Source organism: Chiloscyllium plagiosum, chromosome 4 (assembly GCF_004010195.1).
Source record: "Chiloscyllium plagiosum isolate BGI_BamShark_2017 chromosome 4, ASM401019v2, whole genome shotgun sequence".
In the NCBI taxonomy this organism is placed as follows: Eukaryota; Metazoa; Chordata; class Chondrichthyes; order Orectolobiformes; family Hemiscylliidae; genus Chiloscyllium; species Chiloscyllium plagiosum.
The window spans coordinates 37349592-37362003 of NC_057713.1; the positions used below are offsets into that span (position 1 = coordinate 37349592).

At 43.1% G+C, this 12412-nt stretch overlaps 1 protein-coding gene across 1 annotated transcript in view; it reads right to left on the minus strand.

Annotated features, from left to right (window-relative positions):
* Nucleotides 1-3552: 3552 nt before the first annotated feature.
* dhx30 (DEAH (Asp-Glu-Ala-His) box helicase 30) overlaps nucleotides 3553-12412 on the minus strand; it is an 88174-nt gene continuing 79314 nt past the window's right edge. Inside the window, exon 19 of the mRNA XM_043687996.1 lies at nucleotides 3553-4703. Within this exon, the coding sequence (XP_043543931.1) occupies nucleotides 4477-4703 (227 nt within the window). The 3' untranslated portion in view covers nucleotides 3553-4476. The remainder of the gene's footprint in view (nucleotides 4704-12412) is intronic.

Below are 12412 nucleotides of genomic sequence, written 5' to 3' on the forward strand. Positions count from 1 at the left end.
CAAAGTACTAACTTGAATTGAAAGTTGGTTGGCTGACAGGAAACAAAGAGTAGTGATAAACGGCTCCATTTCAGAATGGCAGGCAGTGACCAGTGGGGTACCGCAGGGATTAATGCTGGGACCGCAGCTTTTTTACAATATATATTAATGATGTAGAAGATGGTATTAGTAATAACATTAGCAAATTTGCTGATGATACTAAGCTGGGTGGCAGGGTGAAATGTGAGGAGGATGTTAGGAGATTACAGGGTGACCTGGACAGGTTAGGTGAGTGGTCAGATGCATGGCAGATGCAGTTTAATGTGGATAAATGTACGGTTATCCACTTTGGTGGCAAGAACAGGAAGGTAGATTATTACCGAAATGGAATCAATTTAGGGAAAGGAGCAGTACAGAGAGATCTGGGTGTTCTTGTACACCAGTCAATGAAGGTAAGCATGCAGGTACAGCAGGTAGTGAAGAAAGGTAATAGCATGCTGGCCTTCATAACAAGAGGGATTGAGTAAAGAAGCAAAGAGGTTCTTGTGCAGCTGTACAGGGCCCTGGTGAGACCACACCTGGAGTATTGTGTGCAGTTCTGGTCTCCCCATTTGAGGGAAGACATTCTGGCTATTGAGGGAATGCAGCATAGGTTCACGAGGTCAATTCCTGGAATGGCAGGATTACCTTACACTGAAAGACTGAAGCGACTGGGCTTGTATTCCCTTAAGTTTAGAAGACTGAGAGGAGATCTGATTGAGACATATAAGATTATGAAAGGATTGGACACTCTGGCAGCAGAAAACATGTTTCCGTTGATGGGTGAGTGCCAAACCAGAGGACACGGCTTAAAGACCATTTAGGACAGAGATGAGGAGAAACTTCTTCAGCCAGAGAGTGGTGGCTGCGTGGAATGCTCTGCCCCAGAGGGCAATGGAGGCCCAGTCTCTGGATTCATTTAAGAAAGAGTTGGATAGAGCTCTCAAGGATAGTGGAATCAAGGGTTATGGAGATAAGGCGGGTACAGGATACTGATTAGAAATGATCAGCCATGATCATATTGAATGGTGGTGCAAGCTCGAAGGGCGGAATGGCCTACTCCTGCACCTATTGTCTAATGTACGTGTGGAAGTGCACGAAGATTGGGCAGGGGCGCTGTACTGGCCCAGACCTGTGCACTGCAATCCAATAGGCCCTTTCAATCTGCAGCCGGCTGGACTTGATTTGAAGGCCCAGGAACTGCGGCAGCTAGCTTTCAAAGAAGCTGACTGACTGCCCACCTTCTTCACCCTCCGGGAGCCCGGCAATCTGAAGATTCATCCTCCAACCTCAATTTTCGAGGTCGTTGACCTGGTCTCATAAGGCCCACACCTCTCGCTCCAGTACCTGGATCTGACTAGATGAGGACTTGATCAGTGCTTCCGAGGCTGTGGTTCACCTTCTCCAACTGCACCCTGAGGCCCCATAGCTCCAGTTCATGCTTCTGCAGCATGGACACGATGGGTTGAACATGGGCACAGATCTCCTCAATCGCAGCCTCAACCTTCAAGGTAAGTCTCGCCATCGTTGATGCCAATTCCTGTGTCTGTCAGGACCCCCGGGGATTCGGGAAAGGCCGCTGCTGCAGAGGAGTGCCCTCCCTGCTGCTGTTTCCTTGCTCCTTTTCCTTTTGGCATCCTTCGCACTCCAAATTATCAACAAATATGTTCTTTAAGTTTTTAAACTAATAATTCCTCCACATAAGTTGGCTAGGGATGGCAAAAAACACCAGTATGCCTTGGCTGTTAGGCAGAGCTGTCCACAGCAGGTCTACAGAATCACTGCCATCTTGCCGAGTTCAGTGTTGTGATTTTTAACCTTCATTCTGAGGCTAAGCCCTCAGGTCCTGATCTCTCCTATTAGAACATAGAACAGTACAGCACAGAACAGGCCCTTCAGCCCATGATGTTGTGACGACCGTTGATCTTCATGCAAGGTAAACCTAATGTACGAAACCACAAATTTCTGTGACCATATGCATGTCCAGCAGTCTCTTAAATATCCCCAATGACCTTGCTTCCACAACTGCTGCTGGCAACGCATTCCACGCTCTCAAGCTCTCTGCATAAAGAACCCTCCTCTAACATCTCCTCTATACTTTCCGTCAAACAGCTTAAAACGATGACCCCTCATGTTAACAATTTCTGCCCTGGGAAAAAGTCTCTGGCTATTAATTGTATCATTGCCTCTCATTATCTTGTACACCTCAATTAGGTCCCCTCTCTTCCTTCTTTTTTCCAATGAAAAATGTCCGAGCTCATTCAATCTCTCTTTGTAAGATAAGCCCTCCAGTCCAGGCAGCATCCTGGTAAACCTCCTCTGAACTCTCTCCAAAGCATCCACATCTTTCCTATAATAGGGCGACCAGAACTGGACACAGTATTCCAAGTGCGGTCTAACCAAAGTTTTATAGAGCTGCAACAAGATCTCATGGCTCTTACACTCAATCCCCCTGTTAATGAAAGCCAAAACACCATATTAGTGGAAACATCTCTACATCTTGGTTTTCTGTAAATTTTAATTAGAATTCCCCCCGACATCCCCATCCGTCTGTATTCAATGGAGTTAGGAAGGATGAGTCCTTAACTGCTTCTCATGACAAGCCCCTCATCCCCAAGATCATTCTTGTAAACTTTACCAACACATCCATTCTTTGGTGTGCTGCCTAAAACTACTCAACATTCTAAATGTGGTCTGACCAGAGCCTTAAACAACCTCAGCAGTACATCTCTGCTCTTGTAAGCTAATACATTCATTTCACCTTCCTAACCACCTAATATTAACCATAAGAGAATCCTGAACTAGGTCTCCCAAATTTTTCCCAAAGCCTTTCCCCACTTAGAAAATACTTTACGTCTCTACTCTTCCTACCAAAGTCCATTTCCCACATTGTATTCAGTCTTCACTTCTTTGCCCACTTAACTATTGTGTCCAAGTCCTTTAGCAGCCACCCAGCTTTCTCAACACTACCTGCCCCTTCACTATCTTTGTGTCATCTGCAAACCTAGCAACAGTAGCCTCAGTTCCTTCATCCAGATTGTTAATATATAATGTGAATAATTGAGGTCCAAACACTGACCCCCTGACCCCTGCAGAATTCTGCGAGTCATTGGTTTCCATCCTGAAAAGAATAGCTGTTGGTGTATGGTTGAAGCTTTTCCTGTTTGTTGAGTTATGAACCAGAGTACACTCCTGGATTTGCCACTTTCTTAATAGCATAAAAGGGTATTAGCCATCAAAATCCTACACAAAGCCAAACAACAGATTACCCTCCTTCCAATCTTAAAAAGGGCCATTTAATTTGAACATTTCAATAGAACTTCCTGAGTAGTCATGACCTAAATTTCAATCCTTACCTCTTAATAGTCGTGGATTAGCTCAGGCTGGAATCTAAGCAAATTTATTAGCTGTTGTGCTAAAAAATAAAGAATGAAATAAGGATACGATCCAAACCGGCTACGTTCAAGCTTGATGCTTAATGTCGAGTAGGAATCTTTCAGTCTCAAAAGATTGCTTTATAAAAAACTCATCTCAAAAGCAATGAAGGTTTGTGTATGGCCCTTGTCAAGAACTTAAAAACATTGCGAAGAGAGAGCTGTAAGGGTAGGGAAGAAAGAAGTGTAAATGCAAAGCCGGGTGTGAGATTGTGGAGAGATTTAAAGACAAGTCTTAGGACTGCAAGTTTAACGATGCGGAGCCAGTATTGGTAATGCCCTGACTAAAATGTTAAAATATTTTTCTACTGCTGTTTGCCCAAGAACACCTATTATCAATGAGCTAAAACATGCAAAGATTCAGAGGAACTTTGATTACATGCACTAAAATAAATGAAATAATTAGAGCACAATTTCATGACCTCTGGGTTCTCTAGCCAATTATCTCAAAGTACAGTCACTTAATTTGGCTGCCACTATGGGCTTACAAACTAACCATAGTGGTCTGCACAAAAAGCAATGGGATGAATTAGCAATTGTTGATGGTGCTAAGGGAGGAAGATTAGCCAAAATTTCAATTGTGCTGAAATCCTGGAGTGTGGCTTAAACCCTTGAAGCTCTGAGTCTGAGGCCAAGTTCAACCAATGTAAACTGACAAAACAATTGTTTAAAAAATACAAAAACATATTAACAAACTTGTATTTAAATAAATTTTTCAATCATGGAAATCAGACAACACTTTCCATGCAGAAACACATTCATCCCTTTAGTTAGGCTCTTGCTTAATAAAATTATTCTGATTAGTTTTACGCACAATCCATTATAAACAGTTATAAATTATCTGAGATGATAGACCTGTCTGCCCATCAGTTTCATGTAATTTTGCAGAAAGTTGAGCAGTTTTAGCCTCTCGTTGCATTAAATAAAGCAGATACAATTTTTTTTTTGTACACTGGGTTAAGCAATTCTGATACAGAATACAATATAAACGTTGGACATCTCCCCTCTCCTCCTAGTGAACCTTTCACTCTGCTGGCCAACAGTTCAAGAGCTCCACAAGCAATGATAGCACTTCCCCATTTTCTTTCCGAAGATCAGAAGATATTTCTGGGAGTTCATATCGCAGGCAGTTCTTTATCATCTTGTGTACAGCTTTGCGGAAGCTGCACAGTAAATAGGCAGTCTTAGAGTCCAGCTCGAGTTGCAGGAGGCTAGAGTCAGTCAGAGTTAGCAGCACAGAGTCATCATCATCTGAAACAGAAATGAAACATGAAGGCTGCAAAACCTGAGGCCCTTTTATAAAGTTGTAAATTATTTAACCAATTTATCCTCCAGCCTGCAATAGTTTGTTTTTCTTCGATGTGAATCTCTCAAACTGAGGGAATGAAGCCTGAAACACATTTGCTACAGTATGATTGAGGTAAATTCATCAGTTCCCTCATCAGTTAATCCACACCTAACAATATTTTATCCTCAAAACGCTTGCACATTAGGGAGGTCATTCCATACTTGTCTCCAGAATGATCTGTAAATCTTACACTGCAGCTTCCAATTGGTTCTTAGAAGTCTGAAAATTTTTATCTCCACTACTCCATCTTAGAGTCCATTCATGAGTTGATTTTTCATTGTGAAGGGCTCCTTGTTGCAAATAACTTGTATAGGACAAACTGCAGTCTTCAAACAGAGCCTGAGATTTTTTTTATTCACAAGGAGTGAGCGTTCCCTCAACAAGGTGGTGGTGGTGAATCACCTTCTCCAGTCGCTTCGGTCTAAGCTGGGCAGATCCATTCTCACTGCTGTTAGGAAAATGGTTCCAGGATTTTAATCCAATGACAACCCACACTCACTGAATCATACCTTATAGGCAATGTCCCAAACAACACCAGCACAGACCCAGCAGCACAATGGCATATAGTCTGGAGGGATTTGCCCTGGGAGTCCTCAACATTGACTCCCAACGCTTATTGTTTCAGGTTAGACATGGGCAAGAAAACCTCTTGCTGATCAATATTTGGAGGAAACGCGGAGGTTAGCAAAGGTGCAAAATGTATTCTGGGTAGGGGATTTCAAAGTCCACTGCCAAGAGTGGCTCAACAGTTGCAGCTCTAATGATCAAGCTGGTCGGGTCCTAAAGGAAATGGCTGCTGGACTGCGGCAGGTGGTGAGAAAACCAGCAAGAGGGAAAAATATACTTCACTTCATCCTAACTAATCTGCGAGCTGCAGATGCATCTGCCCATGACAGTACTGATAAAGAATGATCACTGCATTATTCTTGTGGAGTCAAAGTCCCACTGAGAATATCGTCCACTGTCTTGTGGGGTACTATCAGGTAAAGGGACAGCTGGAAAATGGAAAGCCTTCAGAAATGAGAATACGAGAGTCCAGAGAAAGTATTTCTGTTAGGGTGAAAGGGAAGGCTGGTAGTGAAAGGGAATGCTGGACGACTAAAGAAATTAAGGGTTTGGTTAAGAAAAAGGAAGCATATGTCAGGTATAGACAGGATAGATCGAGTGAATCTTTAAAAGAGTATAAAGGCAAATAGGAGTATACTGAAGAGGGAGGTCAGGAGGGCAAAACGGGGACATGAGATAGCTTTGGCAGATAGAGTTAAGGAGAATCCAAAGAGTTTTTACAAATACATTAAGGACAAAAGGGTAACTAGGAAGAGAATAGGGCCCCTCAAAGATCAGCAAGGCAGCCTTTGTGTGGAGCTGCAGAAAATGGGGGAGATTTTAACAAGTATTTTGCATCAGTATTTACTATGGAAAAGGATATGGAAGATACAGAATGTAGGGAAATAGATGGTGACATCTTGAAAAATGCCCATATTACAGAGGAGGAATACTGGATGTCTTGAAGTAGATAAATCCCCAGGTCCTGATCAGGTGTAACCCAGAACTCTGTGGGAGGCTAGGGATGTGATTGCTGGGACTCTTACTGAGATATTTGTATCAGAGATAGTCACAGGTGAGATGCCGGAAGACTGGAGGTTGGCTAACGTGGTGCCACTGTTTAAGAAGGGTGGTAAGGACAAGCCAGGGAACTATAGACCGGTGAGTGTGATGTCAGTGATGGGCAAATTGTTGGAGAGAATCCTGAGGGACAGGATGTACATGCATTTCGAAAGGCAAGGACTGATTAGGGATAGTCAACATGGCTTTGTGCGTGGGAAATCATGTCTCACAAACTTAATTGAGATTTTTGGAGAAGTAACAAAGAGGATTGATAAGGGCAGAGCAGTAGAGGTGATCTATATGGACCCAAGTAAGGCATTCGACAAGGTTCCCCATGGGAGACAAGGTTAGATCTCATGGAATACAGGGAGAACTAGCTATTTGGATACAGAACTGGCTTCAAGGTAGAAGACAGAAGGTGGTGGTGGAGACTGGAGACCTGTGACCAGTGGAGTACCACAAGGATTGGTGCTGGGTCCACTACTTTTCATCATTTATATAAATGATTTGGATGTGAGCATAAGAGGTACAGTTAGTAAGTTTGCAGATGACAACAAAATTGGAGGTGTAGTGGACAGCGAAGAGGATTACCTCAGATTACAACGGGATCTTGATCAGATGGGCCAATGGGCTGAGAAGTGACAGATGGAGTTTAATTCAGATAAATACGAGGTGCTGCATTTTGGAAAAGCAAATCTTAGCAGGACTTATACACTTAATGGTAAGGTCCAAGGGATTGTTGCTGAACAAAGAGACCTTGGACTGCAGGTTCATAGCTCCTTGAAAGTGGAGTTGCAAGTAGATAGGATAGTGAAGAAGGTGTTTGGTATGCTTTCCTTTACTGGTCAGAGTATTGAGAACAGGAGTTGGGAGGTCATGTTGAGACTATACAGGATATTGGTTAGGCCATTGTTGGGATATTGCACACAATTCTGGTCTCCTTCCTATCGGAAAGATGTTGTGAAACTTGAAAGGGTTCAGAAAAGATTTACAAGGGTATTGCCAGGGTTGGAGGATTTGAGCTATAGGAAGAGGCTGAATAGGCTGAGGCTGTTTTCCCTGGAGCGTCAGAGGCTGAGGGGTGACCTTATAGAGGTTTACAAAATTATGAAGAGCATGGATAGGATAAATAGGCAAAGTCTATTCCCTGGGGTGGGTTTAGGGCGAGAGGGGCAAGTTATAAAAGAGACCTAAGGGGATCTTTTTCATGCAGAGGATGGTACATGTATGGAATGAGCTGCCAGAGGAAGTGGTAGAGGCTGGTACAATAGCAACATTTAAAAGGCATCTGGATGGGTATATGAATGGAAAGGGTTTGGTAGGATATATGTGCCTGGTGCTGGCAAGTGGGACTAGATTGTGTTGAGATATCTGGTCGGCATGGATGGGTTGGACTAAAGGGTCTGTTTCCGTGCTGTACATCTCTATGACTCTATCACTGTATTAAATATGACAGATTGCAAACAGAACTAGCAACTCATGACTGGGCGTCCATGAAGCACTATGGATTACCAACAGCAGCAGAATTGCATTCAAGCATAATCTGCAATCTCATGCCCCACCATATCTCCCACTCAGCCATTGCCATCAAGACAGACAATCAACCCTGGTTCAATGGAAGTGCAGGAGGGCATGCCTCAAAACGAGATGTCAACCTGGTGAAGCTACCATACAGGACTATTTGAATACCAAACATCATAAGCTGTAAGTGATTCGCAGGGTTTAGTGATCCCACAACCAACAGATCAGATCTAAGTTCTGCAGTCCTGCCGCATTCAGACATGAATGGTGATGGACAATTAAACAACTCACTGGAGGATGAGACTCCACAAACATCCCAATCCTTAATGATGGAAGAGCCCAGTACATCAGTGCAGAATTGGAAGCTGAAGCATTTGCAGCAATCCTAGCCAGAAATGCCGAGTGAATGCTCATTTCGGCATCCCATCATCCCCATCATTACAGATACTTGTCTTCAGCAACTGAAGCCCTCTGATTCACTGCACATATCAAGAATCAGTTGGAGGAACCACAAAGGCTACGGACATTGACAACATTCTGGCAATAGCACTGAAGACTTGTGCTCCAGAACTTGCAGTTCCCCTAGCCAAGTTCTTCCAGTACAGTTACAACTCTGGCACCTACCAGACAATATGAAATATTGCCCACAAAAAAGAGAGCAAATCCAACCCAGCCAATTACTACCCCATCAGTTGACTTTCAATTATCAATAATATGATGGAAGGGGTCAGCAACACTGTGATAAGGCAGCACCTGCTCAGCAATAACCTGTTCAGTGACACATAATTTCGGTTCCACCAGGGTCACTCAGCTCCTGACTTCATTACAGCCTTGGTTCAAACATGGATAAATGAGCTGAATTCCAGAGGGGAGGGGAGAGTGACTGCCCTTAACATCAAGGGCAAATTTTACTGAGTGTGGCATCCAGGAGCCCGAGCAAAACTGGAATCAATAGGAATCAGGGACCAAACCTGGCATGTAAGAGGATGGCTGTGATTGTTGGGACGTCAGTCATCTTAGCTCCAAGACATCTCTACAAGAGTTCCTCAGGGTAGTTGTGATCTAGGTCCAATTATCTTCAGCTGCTTCAACAATGAATTTCCCTCCATAAGGTTAGAAGTGGGGATGTTCGCCAATGATTGCACAATATTCAGCATCATTCATGATTCCTCAGTCCATATTCAAAAGCAACAAGATCTAGACAATATCAAGGCTTGGGCTAATGAGTGGCAAGTCACATTCGCGAGACCCAAATGTCAAGCAATAACATTGATGATGTCACCATCACTGAATCTCCCACTATCAATATCCTTGGGGTTACCATTGACTAGAAGCTCAACTGAATTCTCCACAAGGAGAAAGTGAGGACTGCAGATGCTGGAGATCAGAGCTGAAAAATGTGTTGCTGGAAAAGCTCAGCAGGTCAGGCAGCATCCAAGGAGCAGGAGAATCGACGTTTCGGGCATAAGCCCTTCTTCAGGAATGAGGAGGGTGTGCCAAGCAGGCTAAGATAAAAGGTAGGGAGGAGGGAATTGGGGGAGGGGCGTTGAGAATGCGATATCGCAACTGGAGACGGCAATAAGTGTCAGCCTGCCTGTGATGCCCGTGTCCAGGAATGAATTCTTTTTTAAAAATGAATGGACAGTGATCTTGTTCTAACATGTTCTAAAGCAGATGTGAGAGACGGTAATTTCTCTACTTTCCATTATAAATTCTGATTCTGCCTATTATGGACCCACACTTGTCTTTGTTAATCTTCTCACTTTACATAACTATAGAACCACAGAATCTATTTTTATGTTCCTTCAAATTTTACTTTCTTATTCTGGGCATAGTAACCTCCAGATTATTAATAGTGGAGAATTCAGCAATGTTAATAACAAGGGGAGATGGTGAGATTCTATCTTGGAGATGGTCATTACATCGATACCACTTTATTATCCCAAGCCTGACTGTTAACTAGTTCTGTAAGACCATAGGACATGGGAGCAGATGAAGGCTATTCAGCCCACAAGTCTGCTTTTGCCATTCGATGAGATCATGGCTGATAACCTTCAACTCCATTTTCTTGTCTTTTCCCCATAACCTATGATTCAGTTACTGATTAAAAATCTGTATCTCAGCCTGAATACACCTAACGACCCAGCCAAGACAGTCCTCTACAGTAAAGAACACGGCATGCGAGACCAGACTAGTTCAGTACCTGAGGAGTTGCAAATGATTCTGGACATTGCAATCCAACAGCAAACAGCCCCACTTCCAACTTTATGAGAGAGGCAAGGTAATTATTCAAGCAGCTGTAGATGGTTTGGATGATGACATTACTAGGAGGAATACTGAGGCATTCCTGCAGCAAATGTCCTGAGGCAGAGATGACTGGCTTTTGAAGAACACAACTGTCTTCCTTTGTATCAAGTATGACTTCAGCCAGTTTTCCCGATTCCCTCATTCTTCAACTCTACATGATGACATACTTTACACTTGATTTCAAGGACTGTGACTCTCAATTAGAGTCATAGAGATGTACAGCATGGAAACAGACCCTTCGGTCCAACCCATCCATGCCGACCAGATATCCCAACTCTTTTATATCTTTCCCCTCTCACCCTAAAGCTATGCCCTCTAGTTCTGGACTCCCTGACCCCATGGAAAAGACTGCCTATTTACCTTATCCATGCCCCTCAATTTTGTAAACCTCTATAAGGTCACCCCTCAGCCTCCGACGCTCCAGGGAAAACAGCCCCAGCTTGTTCAGCTTCTCCCTATAGCTCAAACCCTGGCAATATCCTTGTAAATCTTTTCTGAACCCTTTCAAGTTTCACAACATCTTTCCGATAGGAAGGAGACCAGAATTGCACGCAATATTCCAACAGTGGCCTAACCAATATCCTGTACAGCCACAACATGATCTCCTAACGTCTGTACTCAATACTCTGACCAATAAAGACATACCAAATGCCTTCTTCACTATCCAATCTACCTGCGACTCTACTTTCAAGGAGCTATGAACCTGCACTCCAAGGTCTCTTTATTTAGCAACACTCCCTCGGACCTTACCATTAAGTGTATAAGTCCTGCTAAGATTTGCTTTCCCAAAATGCAGCACCTCACATTTATCTGAATTAAACTCCATCTGTCACTTTTCAGTCCATTAGCCCATCTGATCAATCTTCTGAGGTAATCTTCTTCGCTGTCCACTACACCTCCAATTTTGGGGTCATTTGCAAACTTACTAACTGTACCTCTTATGTTCGGTTCCAAATCATTTATGTAAATGACAAAAAGTAGAGGTCCCAGCACCTATCCTTGTGGCACTCCACTGGTCACAGACCTCCAGTCTGAAAAACAACCCTCCACCACCACCCTCTGTCTTCTACCTTGGAGCCAGTTCTGTATCCAAATGGCTAGTTCTCCCTGTATTCCATGAGATCTAACCTTGTTAATCAGTCTCCCATGGGGAACCTTGTCAAACACCTTAAGTCCATATAGATCACATCTACTGCTCTGCTGTCAAAAATTCTCTGTGTTACTTCTTCAAAAAACTCAATCAAGTTTGAGAGACTTAATTTCCCACGCACAAAGCCATGTTGACTATCCCTAATCAGTCCTTGCCTTTCCAAATACATGTACATCTGTCCCTCAGGATTCTCTCCAACAACTTGCCCACCACCGAGGTCAGACTCACTGGTCTATAGTTCCCTGGCTTGTCCTTACTGCTCTTCTTAAACAGTGGCACCACGTTTGCCAACCTGCAGTCTTCCGGCACCTCACCTGTGACTATCGATGATACAAATATCTCAGCAAGAGTCCCAGAGCTCAGATTATAACATGAGCTGGAATAGAATGGCCCGAGGAAGAATCTAAACTGAACACTGAGAAGGGTCTTGTTGTTTACATTCCACCTGACTGTATTTTCCACTATTCTGATGATAATCAAGTGTAACTGATTGAGTTTGTTAGAATTTGCCTTGCTTTTTGTGGACAATTTTCCAAATTGGGGATCATTGCCAGTTTTGTAGCTATAACAGAACAGCTTAGCTCAGGACTAGTTCTGAAACAAAAGTTTTCAATATTACTGTCAGCGTGCTGTCAAGGCATGTAGCATTATTGTATCCAGTGCTTTCAGCTGTTTCTTGATATTAAATGGACTGAACTGAATTATCTAAAAACTGATATCTATACCTTTGTGGACATCATGAAAAGAACAAGTTAGATCATTCACTCAGCACTGAAAATGTTCCCCTTCTTGGGTTAATTGTTTAATTGTGCATCATCATTTATAACTGGATGTGGTAGGATTGCAGACCTTTAATCTGATCTATTTATCATGGGATTGTTTTGTTTTATTGTATGTTGCTTCCACAGTTTAGCACGCATTTACAGCCTTGCATTATAATTTCAGCAGGTTGTTATCTCATCTTTAGGTATAGCCACTGCGATTTCTGGTATGCTCTCCCACTTTCCTCATTGAATCAAGATTGAT